Below are 22,937 nucleotides of genomic sequence, written 5' to 3'. Positions count from 1 at the left end.
TTGGTTAGTCTCTAGACACAAAATAAAATCTTTTCATATTTTACCCGAACGATTCATAGCTTATCCTGACAAATCTAAGAAAAATTCAAAGTCGAGACCCCACCCACACATCTTTGAAACAACCAATAGCCCCGACTTAATGAAGGATGCTGTATCTGTAAGAATTATTTGATTTCCGAAAGATTTAATTCTTTAAATATACGAGGTTAAATAAAAGCGCTTTGTAAAAACCCATTAAAAATCAAATTAATGAAAAAAATAATGCTGTTAAACAAATTGACACCAAGCCTATAAATGAGACTAAACCTAAAAATGAGATTGAGAATCATTTTAGATCGAGTTAATGGACAAAGGACAGACACGAGGATATTAAGGAAGAGACATACATTGTTACCCACCAATAAGAATCATCGGTCGGTTCTTCATTTTTGCTAGGCTCAACATTCCTGGAAGAACGAAATTAAAAACTAGTTTTGCATAAATTAGTAAACATTTTATAAGGTAGAAAAAAAATATAGGTAAGTAAAACTTTAGTGTTTATTGTGCATTTATTTCACTAAAGAGAGTGACTACATATATGGCGTTCTCTGAAAAATTGGGCCATAAATCAGCCAATCAAGACACGCCTTGATGGGGTGTGATGTGACCCATCCTTTTGGATGCAGCTTGATTGGTTGAATCTCCTGAGTTTTCAGCCCAGTTTTCCAGAAACCATCAAATGTAGATGCGCTCTATTGCATTTGTTTAGTACAAAAGAGCAACGCTAGATGGCAGATCTTGTTTCTTTTTTTTTACTTTTCCCTCTCAATATATGATGTTTTCGAAGAATATTTATTAGGAAATATTGTTATGTAGTATTATTGTTATGAAATAGATAAATTCGCCATTTTTTAACGAAAAACTATTCGTGGATGACTTTCTAAAATTTATTTCAACTAATTTAAATATTCAACTGATCCCCTGATTTTTAGTAAATATCGTTTCGAAAACTGCACCAAAAAAGCCTTTTGGATTCTGCCTATTGATGCAAATAAAAATAATCGGTGAGATAACTTAAATTTAACATCGTCATAACGTGAAAGAGAAGAGAATAAATTACTAATTCCAAAATTGTTTTTCTTTGAGCACTCAGGTCAAGTACATTTTCCCTGAACAGTTAAGATTCTTAAGATTTCCAAAATGGTTTCTTATAGTGTCCATAGATTTCGGTTTTTTTTTTTTAGGTATTTTTGATTAGTGTGCAACCCTGCCCTTTGTAAACGTTGTCACTTTCCGAAAAATGAATCCAATTAGGACCATGTAATTTAGAACAGCATAGTGCCTTTTGGTTAGTCCCATGGGTACCGGCAGAAAATTTTCCGGGGGGGGGGGGGGGACAGACCAAAATATCAGTGGTGGTTGGGTGACAGGAAATATGTTTCATGAAATTATTTTGGTAGGAATAAGTTTATATTCAAATACTTTTAGGAAAAAAACTCTCAAATAAAAAGAGTAATTAAATTGCATCCAAAATAAAACAAAATACGGTAAATTTTAAACGGCAAGGATTCCAGGTAAAGGGATCAGTTTATTTTATCTATGATATATTCAATTATTATGCATTTAATCTTGAAAAAAAATCAAGCTCAAACCAAATTACAGAAAGATTTATTACTTCCGAAGATAATAACAAATGTAGACTTGTCTTTATGCAATTTTCTACGCCTTAGAACAGTTTACAGAAGGAGTAGAGTGACTCGAAAATCATTCAGCCTGCATAGATACCACGTTTTGATTTGACAAAGGCCATGTAAAATGTACCTCTTTCAATACAGGAAAATTACCCTCCTCGAACTTAAATCCCTTATATATTCAGACATTAAAAAAATAGAATAGCGAAAGAAAAACAAAATCTCTGTTTTTATTGTCCCATTCAACTAAATAAAATGAACAGGTTAAAAAAAAATCGTCATGAGAGAATCTTGTCAAATAGTTTATGATAAAAAAAACTGGAAGTAAAAGTGATTTGGACTTCACCAAGACAAAAAATGGAATTCTCATGACAATTGTTACACCGGCAGCATTGGGTTTTTGATGCTGATTAAACAAAACAAAGAAGTTTTTTTAACTGCAAGTAAGGAGTGACATAAAAGTTTGACCCTTTGTCACAACTAAATTTTTGAAACAATAAAAAAAAATTAGCGTAAAAAGCGAGGCGTTGAGGAGGGGACATTTTTAAAACTAGCATTAAAATACGATTCTTTTGATGTAATTAAATATAAAGAAAAGTTTTTGTTAACTGAAAGTAAGGAGCGCCTTTAAAACTTAAAACGAACAGAAATTACTTCATGTATGAAAGGGGCTGTTCCCCCCTCAACGCCCCGCTCTTTACGCTAAAGTTTGACTCTTCCTCTCAATTCTACTTTATAAAACAGTAAATAGTTTTAGCGTAAAGAGCGGGGCGTTGAGGAGGGAAGAGCCCCTTTCATACACGGAGTAATTACTGTTCGTTTTAAGTTTTAATGTCGCTCCTTACTTTCAGTTAAAAAAAACACTAGTTTTTTTTATTTAATTTCCGAACGTTTTGAATTAATGCATGTCTGATTTTGGCTCTCCGCACATAAATTATTGAAATGAAATTTGCACATTAATTCTTTTTTTGGCTAAATGGCTTTTTCTCAGTTTTGATCAGGCAATTTTGAGAAATAAGGGGTGGGGAAGGAGGCCTAGTTGTCCTCCAATTTTTCAGTTACTTAAAAAGACAACTAGAGCTTTTAATTTTTAACGAACATTTTTATTAGTAAAAAATATACGTAACTTAAAAATTAACTTACGTAACAAACTTCTATATTGTTATATTTTTATTATATATATGAGGGATTTGTCCCCTCGTTAATACCTCGCTCTTTACACTAAAGCTTAAGTTTTGTCCCAATTCTTTAAGAATGACCCCTGAATCAGAAAGGCCGTAGAATAAATAGTTGAAATTACTAAAAATACTTTAGCATAAAGAGCGAGGTATTTAGGAGGAGAAGAACCCCTCATATGCGTAATAATCTCTGTTCGTTTTAAGTTTTAATGCTACTCATTACTTTCAATTGAAAAAACTTTTTCATGTTTATTTTTTCCTTGTTTTTTATAGTGATGCTAGAAAATCCTGTGCCCTTTTCATTGAATTTCTCTTCCCCCATGACATATTCCTCCAAGGAAAGATCTTCCCACATAGTCCCCTCCCATCAACCCCTTCAAACCAAGAAATCCCCCTGAAAACGTCTGTACACTTCCCAATAACCATTACTGTATGTAAACACTGGTTAAAGTTTTTAACTTGCAGCCCCTCCCCCGGGGACTGTGGGGGAGTTAGTCATACCCAAAGACATAGTTATTATGCTTTTCGACTATGCCGAACAAAATGGCTATCTCAAAATTTTCATCCGTTGACTTCGGGAAAAAATGAGTTTGGGAGGGGGCCTAGGTGCCCTTCAATTTACTTGGTCACATAAAAAGGGTACTAGAACTCTTCATTTCCGTTAGAATGAGCCCTTTTGCGACATTCTAGGACCACCTGATCAATACGATGATCCCTGAAAAAAAAAGAAAAAAGAAAGAAAAAAAAAACACCCGTGAACGGTCTTCTGGCAAAAAATACGAAATTCCACATTTTTGTAGATAGAAGCTTGAAATTTTTGCAAAAAGGTTCTCTGATACGTTGAATGCGATGGTGTGATTTTCGTTAAGATTATATGACTTTTAGGGGGTGTATCCCCCTATTTTCCAAAATAAGGCAAATTTTCTCGGGCTCGTAACTTTTGATGACAAAGACTAAATTTGATGAAACTTATATATTTAAAATCAACATGAACATCCGATTCTTTTGATGTATCTATTAGTATCAAAATTCCGTTTTTTAGAGTTTCGTTTACTATTAAGCCTGGTCGCTCCTTACTACAGTTAGTTACTACGAACTGTTTGATTTTGATGAGTAATCAAACAGTTCGTGGTAACAAACTGTAAGGAGCGACCCGGCTCAAAAGTAACTGAAACTTTAAAAAAACAGATTTTGATACCAATAGATATATCCAATAGAATTGGCTTAATATGCTGATTCCAAATATATAAGTTTCATGAAGCTTAGTATTACCCATCAAAAGCTACGAGCCTGAGAAAATTCGTCTGATTTTCGAAAAAAAAGGGGGAAAAATCCCTTCGAAGCCATAGAAATTTAATGAAAACCACACCATCGGATTTAGCATATCAAAGAGCCCTACCGTAGAGTTTTCAGCGGAATTTTGTAATTTTCGTCAGAGGAAAGATCACGGATGCGCGTTTATTTGCTGTTTATTTTTTGCTGTTTTTTATTTATTTTTTTTTCAAGAGTGATCTTACCGACCTATTGGGATTCAAATGTCAAGAAAGGGCTCATTCTAACAGAAATGAAAAGTACTATTGCCTTTTCAAATGACCAAAAAAATTGGAGGGCAACTAGGCCCCCTCCCATGCCACTCTTTTCCCAAAATCACCCGATCAAAATTTTGAGATAGCTTATTTCTTCAGCATAGTTGAAAAGCCCAATAACTATGTCTTTAGAGATAAAATGACCCCCTACAGCTCCTGACGGTTTGTAAGTTAAAAAATTTATCCGTTATTTTATTTGTTGTTGGGAAGTATGAATGCAAATTTGGGCGGGGAGGAAAGGACGAATTTTCTGCTGGGAGGATTTTGCACGGGGGGTATTTTTAATGGAGAGGGAAATTTCCAAAGGGTGAACTTTTCAAGGGAAGTTTTACACTGGGTGAATTGGCCAGAATTCATATACGAAATTTCTTTATATGTCTTGCTTTCTCTTTACACATTCAATTTTAGGCGTGTAGATGCTAAGGGTAATTGTCCGGGACAAATTTTCATCTGGATTGAATTGCCAGAGGATATTTCTTTGGGGAGGGGGATTTTTCCGTGGAGCAGGAGCCAGGTAACCTGGCGTTATTTAAAGACGATCAGAAATTAAATCTAAAAAACGAGATTTTTAAACTGAAAGTGAGGAGCAGCATTAAAACTTAAAACGAACAAAATTATTGCGAAACTTCTTTTGTTCGGACTCAAATACTTTCAATAAATAAAAAGAATAAATAAGGCAGAGTTTACCATAAGAACCCTTTGTCTAATTTATATTCAAGTAATGGCCAGGTCACATAATAGTCGCACTTGATAACAAAAATCAAAAATCATATACAACTACAGTACCAATTATACATGCTCTTTATAACGTCTAGAGTTGAACAATATTAAATTCTTAATGGTATAATTCTAATATGACCAATCAGAGTTAAGATTTAAGGCATAACTTTTTGTAATTAGAAAACATGGAGACTCGGAACAGCAGCAATCCTATCTGTAAGATAAATCTGGTGCATGATATGGACATATTATTAGTAGATAATCGACGGGAACAAATCAGCGTCGATTCAAAACTCCGGCCATTTCAACTTTCGGCTTCTGTAGTACAAGGATGACATAAAAATTAAAGAAAACACATCATTCACATATCTTGGCTTTTTATCGAAAATTGCAACAACGATGTGGCTTGGGCGTTTATCGGGGAGAATGGCCAATAAATAATTGTAGAAAAACGTCTTAACGAAGAATGCTGAGAAGTGTATTGAGAATATCACAAAGTAAGTCTAAGTCGTCTGATCATATCAGTCTAAAAAATCTTGAGTTTTATAGTAATTAAAAAGCATACGATTCAGCTGATAAGGATGCTTTACGGAAGGTCTTTACCAAAGAAAACTAGATTTAGGAAGGATTAGACTAGATTTAGACTAGGATTTAGGCTTACATCCCCGTTAATACGGATTATTTTGATGACTTTGCCCTAAAGAGCCTAATAACGGCTATTGAAGAACGTGGTATCAAACGGGAAGGTAAAGCTGCCCTAGATTATGCAGAGAATATGAGTGTCCATGATTGAAATTATAGCAAAACAAGTGAAATTTTGGAGGTTTTTTGTGTTAGAGGGACAAAAATAGGTGAGAAAATTCATATTAAGAAGACAAAGTCGTTACGACTAAGATTAAATTAGAATGAAGATACTTACTTGTACCTACTTACTGGTACTTGTAGCAGGGCTCAAGCATCGCAGCTCTCCCTGGTGTCCAGTAGCCTCATCATTGTAGTAAGCCAAGAGTCTCGGTCGTTCGCGAGTGATTCAATCAATTTGAGATGATATGATGAAGATATGATGGTAGATAATGATAAAATCGATGAAGTGAATTGCTTCACTTACTGTAGTGATATTGTGAAAAGTAGAATGGTCAAGGCACACTGCCTTTTTTTCTGCAGTTGAAAGCTGATTGGTAGACCGTATATCAAACAGTACGATATACGAAAAAAGATGCCCAGCCACGCTTTCTAGGGCTATAATGAAAGAACAGGCTAAGGTGAATGTGTAACTTTCAAGGATGAAGGAGGATCGATATACAAATCCATCAGTGGACAAACGAAAGAAGGCCGTGGGAATGAGGTGTGAATATTCTAAAAGAACTCTTCATGGGGAGGGATTCAAGAGTAAAGCTTTCAACAGATTGGGTGAAGTAGGAGCGAACACAGCTTTTTTGGCCTAGGGCGACTCAGTGCTACAATGAGTTTTTGTAGTAGCCTTAGTCGATAACGACCAACGACCCAACAGTGTTACTAAATGAATCCTCGTTGACACATCTGACTACAAGCGACATCACTGGTCTACCCACAAAACTTCTCGAAAAGAAAGGTTTTTTTATATAAATGTCTAAAAAATCCCCCTGATAGTGCATTTTTGCCAATGCATAAATAAAAAGCTTTGATTTTCTTTCAACATTTTTAGTAATAAATTTGCAGAAGAATCTGATGTGCTTTAAACACAATTTTATCAGCCAGAGCTACCAGCTTTTGAAGTTCCGTCTGATGCACTACAAGCAGTACATTTATAGCAGTGTAATAGCAGGAGGATCTGATGTACTTTAAACACAATTTTATCGGCCGGAGCTACCAGCTTTTGAACTTCCGTTTGAAGTACTACAAGCAGTATATTTAAAGCAGTGTAATAGCAGGAGGATCTGATGTACTTTAAACACAATTTCATCGGTCAGAGCTATCAGCTTTTGAACTTCCGTCTGAAGCACTGCAAGCGTTATATTTATAGCAGTACAATGGCAGAAGGATCTAATCTACTTTAAAAGCACTTTTATCGGCCAGAGCTATTAGCTTTTGAAGTTTCTTCTGAAGCATTACCAATAGTGCCATTCATTAAAGTTTTATGTACTACTATAGGAGGATCTCATGTATCCTCCTGTCCCAGAGGATCTCGTGTATCCTCCTGTCCCGGGGGATCTCGTGTATCTTCCTGTGCCGGACGATGTCTTGTACTTTTACCGATCAGAGCACCGAATTTTTCAGCTTGAATTCTAGGCGGTAGCCGAATAAATGCATATGCATCCGCATGAAGACATTTTTTGTCCAGTAATATTAAAACGTTTGTAGAAATTAAATGTTATTCCCGATTTATCTACCGCTCCTGAATCAGCTTTTAATGGTATTTTTTTCTCACTTGAGATTTTTTTTTCGAAATGGGTTCATAAATTTTTAGTTACGTTGGCCGTAAAATTCGGCTTTTCGGTTAAATTTTTACTTTTTGACGTTTGGTTAAGTTTGGTTATTTGTCCCAATTCTTTAAGAATGCCTAAAATACAAGGCGGTTGAGTTAGAATAAGAAGCTTCTTTAAAAGTTCTATAGTACTTTAGGAGAAAAAGCGAGGTATTAAGGAGAGGTTAACCCCCTTCACATACAGAATAATTTCTGCTCGCTTTAAATTTCCTAAGAATTTCCTATTTAAATTAACAAAGAATTCCTACAAAAAAAGGAAAACAGAGGAAATAAAAAAAAAAATAGAAACATGAAATTTAGCAAATGAAACTCAACAACAACCAAAGCAAAAATACTGAGAACCAGTCGTTTATAATAAACAACAAAAAGAGGACTTGTGTACTTAAGGGCCAAATTCACACAGAATTCCTAAGGATCTGAAGTAATTTATCTCTTATTCGGCTAAGCGGACAGTTTTTGCTTTAACATCTGCGATTTTCTTCAGAATGCTCTGTAACGAAAAGATGTTAGTATTTAAAAAAATTGTTAAGAAAAGTATCTACCTGCGTGCTGCTTTTTCTTTCTTCCCACTGCTTTGCCAATTATTTCAAGAAGGCTTTCATCATTTTGTCCAGACCTTATGGCATCCCTAAATCAAAAATATACAAGCTAGATGAATTTAATATGTCAAAAAGATATGTTTCAGCTAGCAAAGAAAGTCACGACGATAAATACATCGAAGAGAGGCTCTAAATTTCGTAGTTAAAAAATTACCTTTTTTTCCTTTTTAAATATCTTGCTTCGGCAAGAATCGTGGCAGAAGTACAAGTGCTAGTTTTTGGAATTATCTTTTTTTACGTCATCAAACAGGTACAAACTATTTCACAGGTACAACCGTCATACGGCATGGACACTTAATGGCCAAGACAAAAATAGTTATTACTAGCAGAAGCAGTAACGCTAGTTTGATAAAATGATGACGACAGGCATGTCGGAGCGACAGGCGTATCAGGCCAGCTTAAGCAAAGTTTCTTCTTTTCTTAGCAAGATTTGCGGCACGGCTAATAATACTAGATTTAACAAGTATACTTTTTCACATCATGAAGTGGATACAAATAGCAAACCGCTATTTTATCTATTTTTAAAAATAAATATAAAATAAAATAAACCGTTATATGGCATCAACACTTAAAAGTTGAATAAAACGACTGCAGCCATGAAACAAATATGCGGTTGTAAATGTTGAACTATCACGTAAGACTTCAACATTATATATTTCAGAATTCAGTGTCACTATTTCACCATTTATATTAGCATTAATTTTTTTTTTTTTCAGTATTATTGTTCTGAACAGTTTTATTTTTAGCATTACTATTTAATTATTTGATTATTGGGTTTGTCAGATTTTCTGAGGATTTTTCTGATTGTCCACCCAAATAAAGACGATTATAAGGTCAAAATAACCTTGGGTTTTCAGTTTATGGAAAGTATTTCTATGCAAAAAAGTTATAACGAGCTTCGGTTACATCACCATCAGTCCTTTACACATTCTGGACTTTAATGATTAAAGCATTGAGTTAAAGAATTTAAACAAGCCTGATGAAGGGTTGGTACAGATCCCATTGAAGGTTTTCCTTGGGAATAAATTTGATAACCTTGATGTTTATCATTAATACCAGCTTCATTTTTATGATGTTGGACAGTATTTAAAGATAGCATTAGGTTGACTTGAGACAGTATTAAATTAAAACAAAACATGTTTGTTTTCTATTCATAGGCAGTGCAATAGTGCTGCCTAAGTAAAGAGCGATGTGGGCTGTAGAAACTTCGAAAGGAGCTCATTATATTGGAAACTGAAAGTTCTAGTGTCATTTCTAATGGTCGAAAGATATTGCAGGAGGACACCCCCCCCATGCCCATTATTTCCCCCATTACATCCAATCAAATTTTTTATAGCAATTTTGTTCAACTTAGTTAAAAGGTCCAGTAATTAAGTCTTTGATGACAACAACCCATTCCCCACAGCCCTCAGGGCAAGGGTTATAATTCATGCCCGGGGGCATATAAGGTTTTCATAAATAGGGTGGTTCTATAAATTTCGGGAGGGCTCATTGGATTGGACATCAAAAGTTCTAGTGCTTTTTTTAAGAGTAAAAGTGATCGAAAGACTTCTAGCCTTGTAATTCATGCCCGGGGTGATAAGGTTTTTGGATTTCATAAGGAAATTTCGAGATAGCCATTTGTTCAAAAATAGTCCAAAGATCACATTACGAGGCCTTCAGGGTTGAAACAATCCCCCAGAACCCGGGATACACTAATTTTAAGTTATGCCCTGGGGCATATGAGGATTTTATGGAACGGGTGGCCGTGTAATCTTAAAAGGAGGTTCGCTTGATTGGAAATGTAAAGTTTTGGTTTTCTTTTAAGGGTCAAAGTAATGGCACACACTTATCCCCCCCCCCAAACACACACACACATTCTCCTTTCCCCAACGCATCCGATCGAAATCGTGAGATAGTCATTTTGTTCCAAAAGTCCGAAAACCATATAATAATTCCTCCAGGGTGGACACAACCCCCAGAGCTCAAGGACCAGGGTTGCAAGTTATACCCCGCAGCATAGGCTATAAGGTTTTTATGGAGCGGGTGGTCATATTAACTTCAGATGGGGCTCATTTGATTTGAAGTCAGAAGTTCTAGTGTCCTTTTTAAGAGTCAAAGATGAATGAAGGGCACCCAGAACCCCCCACCTCATGTCCATCATTCCCAAAACACATCCTATTAAAATTTTAAGAGAGCTATTTTGTTATGTCTTTGAGGATCTCAACCTCCCCACAGTACTCAGGGCAATTGCTATAAGTTAGGCAATTCGATAATAAGTGCTTCCATTATCCCAAATTTCCAAGGTTTCACCGGATTTCTCCAAAAGACCACCACTTTTCGAGGGAGAAGGCCTTGTATTAGGGAGGCTTACGGCAGATGTCGAATTTTACAAGCACCGATTTACACATTGCACTCCTATCCATTGTTCATTTCTGTTTTGCTTTGATATTGTTCTTTTTTAATTTGCTCATGTCAGTGCTACTGATTAATTCTGCTTAATTTTTCACTTGGGTATTTAGGGCCTAATCAACTCATCACAGCACAAAGCCAGCCGAGGCCAACATATGGGAAAGATGTTTTAGTTTTATAATCACCACACGAGTCACCACTCCTCGAAGGTGGAGGCCATGCATTAAGGATGTTTCCCGGTGGAGGACCTAGAAGTTTTTCGGCTGTTGCATTTCAATCTATTATTCACATCTTTTTAGTTTGGCATTATCCTTTTTAATTTTCTCAAATCGGTATTATTGACTCATTCTGCTTTATGGGAAACTACCTCTATTTCCTTCCTTCGATTTTTTCAAGCTATTCGATAGTAATTACAGGACGAATTAAGTAATTACAGGACATTACAGGACATTAATTACAGGATTCTAATAGTAATTAAGGTCCTATACAGTCTACAAAAGTCCTGTAGTAATTACAGGACATTAATTCTATAGTAACAACTAATTACAGGACGCAGTCACCTGAGGCCAAAAGAACACAAAGGCTGTTAGGTTGCATGTTTTAATTAAGTAATTAAATTAAAAAAAAGTAATCACTTACTTTTTATAATGACATATTAATAGCCTCAATTAAATTTCTCAATTAATTGATTAAATAAATTTCTAAATTAACAAAATCCCTTAATTCAAAGAGTAAGAAATTTAGATAATTGATATAATTAATCTTTAAAATTATAGGATTAATGCTGAAGCTTCTGTTAACTGATAATTAATCTCTTTTTTCAAGAATGAATTTGGCAGAATCCGGTCTGCAGAAAGTGGGCCTGTGTTGGCTTGAGAAAATTTTGGCAGGTTACCTATGCTAGTTGTCGTTAGTTGGTAAGTCTATTAGTGTTATAATTCTGCTGCCTATACTCTCCCTTATATTTTCAAGTACTTGAAAGACAAGTATGCAACGGTTTAAGATAGGCTGAGAAAGAAACAGATCGCCAAATGCTAGATGGCGTTGGTGATTTTTCTTTTTAACACTAACGTCAGGTCCCACTCTCATAAATTTTCCTTACTCTTTACTGCAGCCCTGAGAGACTGCATACGCAGATTTTTTCTAAAGACATAATACGTGGGAAGAATGAATAGCTAACTATACGAAGCCACAAATTGAATGGTTAACCAAGTTTCCAAACCGATAAAACTAAACAGTAAGAAAATCCTCAAAAAATATTAAGTTGCTGGTCCTGTCAATAATGCAGTTACGACCGGGTTGAAAGGGTTCAGTACAATTTTTTGGACTTTTGTTGATACACTACATTTTGACATTTGGCGCTTCAACTCCAACTGTGAACCGCGAACTACTGGCAATATTGAAAAATTAAATAACTTAAAAATTACTAAATTAAGGAGTTTATTGTGACAAATTCATGCGTTTGGAAGAGATGATTGTTAAATAATAAATTTGATTAAATTTTAAATTGAACGGTATGCTTCAATCTTAGCTATACAGCAAGGAATACTGTATCATTATAAGGACCCCTTTAAGGATTACAAATAAAATTTTTGTGATATCAACAATTATTATACTTAGAAACAAAGTTGAAGGGTGCATTGAAGAGAAAAATTTATCTTTTACCTATCGAATTAGTCAAACATTTGACAATTTTATCGACATACCATACAAATGTTAAACGCTACATAACAGGATACTCACATTAGTGATTCACATTAGGCAATCCAATACCATCTTTCCACGACATAATTATCTTCTTAATTTGATGCTACTGTTTTGTTTTTCTATCTCTAAGCCCTTTAGAAATATATATATATATATATATATATATATATATATATATATATATATATATATATATATATATATATATATATATATATATATATATATATATATATATACTAAGATTTTACTAAGATTCTAAGATTTTACTAAGATACTAATAAGATAAGATACTAATACTAAGATCCCATACAAGTGTTAAACGCTACATAAGAGGATACTCACATTAGTGATACTTCTGACTTTCCGAAAAGACAGACTTTCAAATTTCCATCTGCAGTAAGCCTCAATCTATTGCAAGAGCCACAAAAATTGTCAGTCATAGAGGTTATAAATCCAATTTGTCCTTTGAATCCAGGTACTTTATATGCTTTCGACGTATCATTCTTCACATCTTCTTGCCGTTCTAACTCTGGAAACTCTACTTTAATCATATTGAGCATATCTTTATAGGGAACCATTTTTTTATTATTCCATTTATTACCGTCAAAGGGCATATATTCAATGAATCTTACGTCAACGCTTCTATTTTCAGTGAATTTGACAAAGTTCAATATTTCATCATCATTTAAACCACGCATTACCACGCAATTAACCTAAAAAAAAAGTTGGTATATATTAATTGAGCTAACCAGGAAAAACCCTTTATAGATCTAGAAATTCTTCTAGGGGGAAGTTTAGTCAATCCATAGCTTTAGCGGCCTATTATCTTCCACTCATAAAACAGGGCTGGCACAAGAGGGTGCTGAAACGGGTGCCTACCCAAAGTTCAATATTTCATCATCATCTAAACCACGCATTATCACGCAATTAACCTAAACAAAAGTTGGAATACATTAATTGAGCTAACCAGGAAAAACCCTTTATAAATCTAGAAATTCTTCTAGGGGGGGGGGGGTTTAGTCAATCCACAGCTTTAGCGGCCTATTATCTTCCACTCATAAAACAGGGCTGGCACTAGAGGGTGTAGAAACCAATGCCTACCCAAGGTCCTGCACTTTTGGGGGGGGGGTCTCACGCGTAGCCTTCTTAAAATTGCAATATAGCAGGAGTGGCCCACGCGTTGCTCGTGGTCAAGAGGCCCACTATGAAAGTTTCGAAAGTGACCCGCAGAGTTTAAGTTGAACAATTTGTTTGCGCTTGAATTAATATCCATCCGATTCTAAGTATCTTTAAGTAAAGTTACTTAAAGTATACGGAAACTTTTATATTTTTATTCTAATATAAAAAATAAATATAACTGGTAACAAATAAAAACTCTCATAATCTAATTAGAATTTGAAATCATATTTATCTCCAGAATATTGCAAAAAAGGAGTTACCTGTATTATAACTAAAATATTTTATTCTAAATTAATTAATTAATTAATAATGATAACAATGGAGGAAAACAATAATAAACCCAAAACTTCTGTAATTTACCAGAAAATATAATTCACGTCTCTTTTCTATCTGCATTCCATAAGAAACTGTCATAATTTGGTTCAAAACCAGTAGTGGTAATGGTACAATGAAGGGGAAAGGCAGTTTATTTTTGATTCGAAACTAGTAATGGTGATGGCAAGATTGGTAGAAATAATGGAAAATAATGTTAATTAACTCAAAGATGTTGTATTGTACTTGACAACAATAATGGAAAATTATGGTGATAAACCCAAAACAATTTTAATCGACTTGACAGTATAATTCATGTCCCTTTTTTCTTGTATTTGAATATTTTTTCTTGTATTTTCTTGAATATTTTTTTTTCCTGTTTTTTCTTGTATTTTTCATGGGAAGGGCACTTTAATTTTAATTCAAAACTAATAACAGTAGTGGTAATATTGATAATAGTAATAGTAATAGATTCACAACTTTTATTATCAACTTCAAAATATAATCAATGTCCATTTTTTCCCCTTTGATCCATGGAAAATGAACTTAAGTTTCGATTCAAAACAAATAATGGTAAATGCAATACCATTAGCAATAATAGAAAATAATGGTAATATTCAAAACTAAATGGTAATCGTAATGTTGTTAATAATAGTGGGAAATTATACTTTTAGACTCAAAAGTTTTGTAGTCAACTTGACAATTTTTTGCCTGTATTTCATGGGAAAGGAACTTTAATTTTGATTCAGAACTAATATTGGTGAAGGTAATATTGGTAACAATAACAAAAAAAATTGGTGATAAAATAAAAGCTTTTAAATTCTACATAGAAATCGGGTGATTCACCCCCAGTCATGCTTAGCACTCCCGGCCAAAGGCAAAGAATTAGGAGATCTGTAACTGCACTACGCAGGCTATTGGTCTGAATGCAAAAAAACATTATTTTTAAAGCAAAAGGAGTAACATGTCTATACAAAATATTATGAGAAAAAAATTGTCAATATTCCATGCTAAAGCTAATTTAATGCAGAATCTAAATAATTAAAGAGAGCTATTCTTTGGAAAGGCCATAAGCCAGTTTCTATATATGATATGCCAGTCGCTATACCCATGTTTTTGAGTCCCACATGTCTACTTTTTAAGTCTTGAGGTAGTATACGTGGAGTAAACAACAAATAATAAGTAGAACAATAGGCTATTTTTTTCCGTAAGACAGCGAAATTCCAAACTTTAAATGAACATTTCGACCCTATATCCAAGGGCCATCTTAAGCATAGCACAATAAAAATATAAAAGAAATTTACAGTAAAATAGGACCATTAAAACTAAAAAAATATATATATATATTTATATAAAAAAAGAAATCAGTCCTAGCATCCTTACTTCAACAAAGTTCAACAACGACTAATACGTAAAATGAGGTTAGTCAATGCATTTCATTCAAGTGAAATAAAAATAATTAAACAAACCCTTTCAATGCTAGTCTTGCCTTTTTGGCAGCTAACCTCAAAGGCCTTTTTATAGCAGGTTCACTAGTTATTGTATATTGGTTTTGTAATATAAAATTTTTAAATTATTTTTAATTTATTTGAGTAAACATTACCACAGGAGCTCCACTCTAAAATCTAATCAAATAAAAATCTTCAAAGTGAATGTTTCAAAACAACTTTAATATTAAAATCTCCAGGACAAATTCGAAAATTTTTGAGCTTTCAGCTCCTTTTATCGATAATTTAGAATAGAAATAATTTCTTTTTACAACATACTTTGACAGGACTGAATCCCAGTTCAATAGCCAGATCAATGCTTTCAATAACACGTTCCCAGCCACGCCGACGGGTTATAAATTCGAACTTCTGAGGTATCAATGTGTCAAGCGAGATATTTAGGAGGTTTAGTCCCGATTTTTTCAGCTCTGGTAGCTTCCTAGCTAATGCAATCCCATTAGTTGTCATAGCAATTGTATTCAGTCCTTCCAAGTCAGCTAAACGCCCTAAAATGATAAAGGCAAATGAACAAATGCATCAATATCCCTGGAAAACTAGATCCCTCAAGCCCCCTCCCCAGAAAGATGGAGTTTATATAGTTTACACAGTGGTCTAAACTGTTCCAGGGGTTGGTGGAATCCAAAAACAAAATCTTTCTTCCCCCAGAAAATTTTAAATAAACCGGCAAATGTCATATGCAATTCCTTTTTTAAAAAATGCTGGCTGCAGTCCATCATAACACTCAGGGCACCTTGCCCTGCCTCCCTCTTTGAACAGACCCTGAGAGTAGCTACACAAAGATCTTTCCTCTTAGTTGACCTATCCCCCCTGTCTGACCTCCTCTGAGATAAAATGGTAATTCTCCTGCAAGAAAAAGAGAATGCCCAATAATATCGGTCATTAAGGCCATACGATACGTTAAAGAATCACCCTATCTCGTCCATTATAATTTTTTTAGTTCGTATGGCCAAACTGTTTAATTGGGCAGTTTTGCCACAGCTTACAAATAACAGATCCAAATAAACGGTAAAAAACTATAACCCAATATCTACTTTCCCAGGAATCTTAGGAAAACGATTTAACTTTCTTTGTTTTGTGTTGGAGATAAAGATATTCAGTTTTAATGAACTTATATCATAATAAAATGCGAAGTTTGTTTTTTTCGTTTAAACGGACAGAGGTTCAGGAAAGGGCGGTCCCTATAATTTTCTAAAAATACCTGCTCGGAAACGCTAAAAATTCGTTCAAAGTAATTATCATTTGAGTAATTTTGACACTTTGGGAGTCCCCTGCGGTGCCCCTCGTTTTTACTGAAAAACTCGCAAACAAAAAGAAGGAAAAATTTCGCCGTCTTTTCAATCAAACTTCATAGTCAAACTACAGATTCTCGACAAATCCCGATGATATCTAGGCGCAGGGAGAATTCACTAATGTACATAAAATGTAATGTACATATAAGTTAAACTTACAATGCACACTCAATCCTGTAATAAAGAAATCAGTATTTTGGTTCTGTATTGCAAAAACTTGTTATAGAAAGTGCAGTTGTTTACCTTTTTGCACATTAAATTCATTTAACTCTTATCAAGGTGAATTTCTACCCTTTCAATTGCCAACAGTGTAAGTGAAGATAAACTTTCTTGTCTTGTGGTGTTGTGGTAGAAGCTCTTCAACCATCAAAGGCAAGAAAAAAGATCTTCATGCGATACAGAGTTCATAGGAATAGAAAAACATTCACAAGTATAATAAAGAATAAATAGAAAGTACTGTGTCTTTGAGACGGTCAGCCGATGCCGTGGCTCGCAGAATCATTTTTAGGATATTGTATCACCTTAACTTAAATTTCTCATTAAGTGTCGTGCCAGTAAAAAAAAAATCAGTCAAATGCATCCAAAAAAAAATCCCCCAAAAAAAATTACAAAAGGGTTCAAAACTAACTCTATGGTTCTTAGCACTTTGCTTTTACAAAACAGCAGACAATAAACGACTTTTGTCGACATAGTGCTTCAGAATCCGAACCTTAGAACAATGAACGATCACGTCTAAATGCAGGCGAGAGGGATCCTCTTCCGTGAAATTTCTCCAAGAATATCACTACAGAATTCGAAAAAAAACAGGTAATCCTGCTTTTTTGCTTTTTTTTTATTCCGCCTCTGCCTTTCAGTTGAAAGTGCTGTGATCTCTCTCCTCATTAAGAAAATACTCTGATACTCCCCCTGGCATAGAGTTGGACCTGTGTACCTATATGCGTAAGGATTTGTCGAAGTCAATTGACAAAATATTAATTTGAAGACAGCGAGATAGTCGAGAAAATGGTACTTAATGGTAATGGGAAGCTAAATGGTAATGGTTAATAGGAACTGATGGGGATAATGGTAATGGGAACTTAAACGGATAAGAAAAATGAAATAATTCGGTCTCATTCCTCTTGCATTAAATCATTTTACTTTTTAGCTTTTGAGACTACACCATCGCCCTCTTTCTTTTCAAGTTTCCGTTTAGGCCAAACTACAAGTTGCGTCCACTCAGTGAAACTGGCCAAATTTCGGCCGATTTTTGTTAATTAAAATGAAGCAAGCTTTTCAAATGAAAGTAAAAGGCAACTTAATTTGGTTTTAAGCTTAAAATTCAAAAACCAAACCAATGAAAACATGAGGGAGTTGCGCTCCTCTCAGTCCCAATTGCTTGCCACTAAGTTTGAGGAAGGTGCTGATCTAAAAGGAGCTATTGGTGGATTTAATCTAGACCAGAGCTGGTTGTGGTGGTTTTTGGTGGAAGAGTAAGAAAAGCTCTTAGAGTTGTAGCTCAAATTCAATATTTTTGATTTTTTGCTTTATTTTGTGAGCACGACGACCCGAATTAATCAAAAATGGTTGTGATAAAATAAAACATCATAAAACGATATAATGCCGGTTGTAATATCGATGTGATTATATAATATTTTATAATATATAATATATTATTATTATACAATATCGATTAATAGATAAGTTGAAAAAGATTAAAAAAAGGAGTGATAAAATATGGCATAATACAATAATATAATATACTGATATGTATCATAAGAAGCATATACGAAGCCTTTTGATTAAAAAGTTGAGCTTTACTGTGAAGAGTGAGTGCCCTTTCTGTGTTTCAGAGTATCAAGTGTCTCATAAGCGCTAAGCTTCTTTGGCAAAATTCAGACTGCAGCAAATACAACCTGCTGGTAATTGCAAGATTTTCATTTGTCAAATATCTTTCAAAATTTTTAGCTACACAATTACACGGTCTGAAGCAAATGCGACTAAATGAGTCCGGTTGTTCCGTGAGCCTTGCGATAAAAAAAGGTAAACTTTTATGACATTATTCTTGTGTTAAAGCAATCAAAATTCAAGCGTTGAGACGGAGTTCAAAATTAAGCGTAAAGAGCGTTAGGCTGAGGGGTGCGACAGCCTTCTAGTACAAACAATAATTTCTGTCCTTTTTAAGTTTAAACTTTGCTCATTACTTTCATTGCAAAAACTAGTTTTTCAACGCCCCTGACTACTCCTCAATCAGCCTGGAGCACTTCACCGAGTTGACTAAGACGAGTCACTCGTTTGGTGCCTTTAAAAAATTGTAAAAACATTTTTAATCTCTGGATTTTTTTTCTAATTTCTTTTTTTACTTCTTTATTTATTAATTTTTTCCTTAACTCCCTCGGGCAATGGATGTCGCTGGGTCATGTTGGAATTGTGCGTACCATTCTTTATTGTGCAAGACACTTTGTTCCGGCTTGGTTTTCGGCGGGTAGTCAGTGGTGGGCGGCTGATTGTTTGTTTTGTGTCTGCTTTTATTGTGTTGTTTTTATTTCTTTCTTGTTTTCTCTTTTTTTAGTTTTTTTTTCTCTTTCTCCTTGCATTCCCACCTATGGAATCTTACGCATGAGATGATGTTACGTACAGAGCCGGCGTACATGATGTTGAATGTACTGTTGTTGTTCACTATCATTTGTTGACTATATGGGAATAAATATCTGTCTACACATCCAACTATTTATATGTTCATTTTTAATATCATGTTCACATCCTAAATATTTCTCAAAATTTTCTTTCCTTTCTTACCAAATAACACAGTTATATTTCGGTAACACAGTTATAGCTATTTGTCTATTCACAATGACAGATTGAAAAGTAGCTTTGTAGCTAAAATTTCAAAATGGATAAAATTCTAAACATAAGCATAGAATGGATAAGAGACGAAGACTGATGGCTGAGTGTGCAAGAGGATCAAAGGATATTTCCGGATATTTTGGTAAGAACCTTTTTTTTCATTTTAACAAGAAGAGCAAGTTTAGTCTACGTATATTTATCCACATGAAGGAAGGTTAGGGGGCCAATTCAATCTATATATAGATCTGAAAGGTCTCGCATCAAAGGTTTAAAAATTTGGATCTAAAATTTGAGGCTTTAACCCTCATCACACCCTAAAAAGCATCCAATTATCGCCCCCCCCCTCATTCACGGTTAGTACACAACTTCAGAATACCGTGCAACCGTTAATATTACCGTACTAGGCGTTTATAAAAAAAAAAGTTCGTTTTGCATGGACTATAGGGACGAGTGGGACTATAGGGACCATGCGGCAGTATGACCTTGGAAACCGAGAATTTATATAAAAAAATTGCTCTTCAGCAGTTCTAAATTGACTACATACCTCAGAGCGTTCACATTACAGGATTTTTGCCATTATTGGCCAAAATCATAGTTTTGGAACAAAAAAAGGCAAAAATTGACCCTATGCTGTGGGACAACCTCTTTTTTCCCTAAAAAAGGACACTGAAAAATTTTTAACTTCCTTTCAAATTGACATTTTCTTAATATTCTACGACTACTGGTTCAATGCGATCACCCGGGCATAAAAAAAGCATATTATTATCACTATTTTGTTTTTTAGAGTCTTAGCTTCTATTGACACCGTTCGCTTTTCAATGGTTTCTTAAATTCATATCTAGAGCAAGCTAAAATTAAACAACTTAAAAATATACCATGAATACATACTGACTATTTCAATTATATCAGGCCTGATTGTGGGTTCCCCACCAGTTAATCTTATTTTATCCACTCCTTCTTGGACAAATAACTGGGCGATCTTTAGAATTTCTTCTGTTGTTAGTAGTTTAGCTTTTGGAGTAAGGTCCACGCCTTCTGCAGGCATGCAATACTGACCTGAAAAGATCTTTTAGTTAACTAAAGATAAATTAATTAGGCAAAGATAAATAAACTAATCAAAAATTAATGGTTAGTACAGAGCAGGAAACAGAACAGAAGGATATTGTAAACACAGGTACACACAGGAACTCTTTTTGGGAGGCAGGGGTATAAATATGAAAAAACAAAAACAAGTAGGGCTATAAACCCAGATGCCCCCCCAGTGTATATTTTCAGGTAAGTTGTTTAGGAATAATTTTAGATATTTTAGATAAGATTTATTATTTTATCTAATTTACTGTCTTAAAGCTTTGTCCATTATTATATTATTATATATTATATATATTTCAAAATTTATTATATATATTTCAAAATTTCCATTTATTCAAGAATAATGTAGGTATACAGCTTATTGACGAGGTTTCAAAGATTACTGGGTACTTATGTATTAGCCAGTATACACTCGACAAGTTAGCTAAACCTAAGATCCAAGAAAACCGGTTTCATAGCCACAAACACAAATGACTGGTGACAGAATGCATTCTACTTGTATAGTTTGGGCTAATATTCGTACACTCGAGAAGTTTGCTGAATGTAAGATCTAAGAAAACCGGTTTCATAGCCACAAAGACAAATGACGAGTGACAGGATGCATTGTACTTGTATAATTTCGGCTACATATTTGCACATTAGGGGGTGGGGTAAGGTTAGGTTACCTTACCCCCATTCCCCTCTAATGTGCAAATATATAGTCCTAATCATATTATTATATAGAATAAAGTTTTATGTTTTCATTATATTTCGATATATTTCATTAGGATTAACCTAACTTCACTTTTCGAGTGTGTACTGGCTAATGCGGAAGTACCGATTATTCTTGATGAACGCAATGGTGTGTCTACTCATTTTGTTCTCACGAAAGAGCAACTCGAGATAAAAAAAAGAAAAAAACCAATACTTCTCCACTTTCCATTCAGGTTTAGAACACCCAGGAAGGGTATAAGTGAAAGGCCCATATTAGGCCGAGACAATTTGATTGAAAAATATGCAAAACCTATAATAATTTCTTCGGAGGTTCCCAAACCTTAAGCTTCAAACTAAGTGAGACCCCGGCTCGCTGCAGCATGAGCACGAACTACTTGTGTCTACAATAAAAAGGACCTTAATTTAAAAAAAACACGTGAGTTAGAAGTTGCGGTTTCAGTTAGTTTTATCGAGCATAAAATCTTAATCTTGTTTCGCCTTAATTGTGTTTGATCTAAACTAATAGAATGCAGCAATGGTGTATTTCTACTAAAAATTTGTAATTTTAGCTTCAGTTAGAAAATTTACACCTTAACGGTTCATCACCAAACTAGACTGGTCAAAGGTCCATTGAGATAATTCAAAATACGTCTTGTGATATTTTCTTTTCCAAGATTTTACACCATTATTCTAAGCCGAGAGCATGTGTTCAGAGCTCAGTTTTATCCCTTTCAGCAGTTTGTTCTTTTCTAGTTTGATTTCTAGTTTTCCAAAAATCCATGATTGCAGTTTGATTTCTAGTTTTCCAAAATCCATGATTCTAATCACTCCCAAAATCAAATAGAAAATGAGCTACGATATCTTGAAGCCCTAAAAAATAAAGATCCTCTCTCAAGCAATTGTCCATTATTAAATAATTATACAAAAAGTGTAATATAACAGTATAAAAAATTATAATAATATACAATATAACATATATGTTACTAACGAATATAACAATATAACAAATTATAGCAATAATATAACAAAAAGTAATAAGAATTAATAAAAAAAAATTGCTTCTCCGCTTCCTTTAAAATATGTGCCTTCAACCGAACTGGCCGGGTAGCCAGTAATTTCTGTTCGTTTTAAGTTTTAATGAGGTAAATGAAAAAATGAGGTATTACTCCGTATATGAAAGGGGCTGTTCCCCGCTCTTTACGCTAAAGTTTGACTCTCAACTCTACTTTTTAAAACAGTAAAACACTTTAGCCTAAAGAGCGGGGCGTTGCGGAGGGGAAAAGCCATTTCATATACGGAGTAATTTCTGTTCGTTTTAAGTTTTAACGTCGCTCCTTACTTTCAGTTAAAAAACTAGTTTTTTTTTATTTAATTTCTGAATGTTTTTGAACCAATACATGTTTTGATTTTGGCTCTCCGCACATGAATAATTAAAACGAAATTTGCACATTAATTTATTTTTGGCTAAATGGCTTTCTCATAGTTTTGATCGGACGATTTTGATAAAAAAAAAAGAGCGGGGGAGGAGGCTTATTTACCCTCCAATTTTTGGGTTACTTAAAAAGGCAACTAGAACTTTTAATTTTACGAACGTATTTATTAATAAAAATTTACGTAACTTACAAAAATAACTTACGTAACTAACTTCTAAATTCGTATGTTTTTATTACATATATAAGGGGGTCCCTCCTCAACGTCCCGCTCTTTACGGTAAAGTTTGACTCTT

At 34.3% G+C, this 22,937-nt stretch overlaps 3 protein-coding genes across 5 annotated transcripts in view; 2 read left to right on the top strand and 1 right to left on the bottom strand.

The window, feature by feature from the left end:
• Positions 1-22,937, top strand: part of LOC136026884 (BOS complex subunit TMEM147-like) — a 344,819-nt gene that overhangs the window by 248,374 nt on the left and 73,508 nt on the right. The gene's annotated exons all lie outside the window — the stretch shown is intronic.
• LOC136026878 (molybdenum cofactor biosynthesis protein 1-like) overlaps positions 1-22,937 on the bottom strand; it is a 43,855-nt gene that overhangs the window by 10,624 nt on the left and 10,294 nt on the right. For 2 of the 3 annotated variants that reach the window (XM_065703671.1, XM_065703673.1), the window contains exons 2-6: positions 20,318-20,485; positions 15,576-15,802; positions 12,661-13,031; positions 8,161-8,246; positions 399-446 (exon numbers count right to left, since the gene is read on the bottom strand). In XM_065703671.1, the coding sequence (XP_065559743.1) occupies positions 399-446; positions 8,161-8,246; positions 12,661-13,031; positions 15,576-15,802; positions 20,318-20,485 (900 nt within the window). The remainder of the gene's footprint in view (positions 1-398; positions 447-8,160; positions 8,247-12,660; positions 13,032-15,575; positions 15,803-20,317; positions 20,486-22,937) is intronic. The other variant, XM_065703672.1, reaches the window with a different exon arrangement.
• The window catches only part of LOC136026879 (TGF-beta-activated kinase 1 and MAP3K7-binding protein 1-like), a 42,974-nt gene continuing 39,467 nt past the window's right edge, over positions 19,431-22,937 (top strand). The window contains exon 1 of the mRNA XM_065703675.1: positions 19,431-19,571. The gene's annotated coding sequence lies outside the window, so the exon portion shown is untranslated. The remainder of the gene's footprint in view (positions 19,572-22,937) is intronic.

This window comes from Artemia franciscana, chromosome 5, assembly GCF_032884065.1.
Source record: "Artemia franciscana chromosome 5, ASM3288406v1, whole genome shotgun sequence".
NCBI lineage: Eukaryota > Metazoa > Arthropoda > Branchiopoda > Anostraca > Artemiidae > Artemia > Artemia franciscana.
Note: the sequence above shows the minus strand (reverse complement) of the source record. Positions and strands in the feature narration are given on the sequence as shown.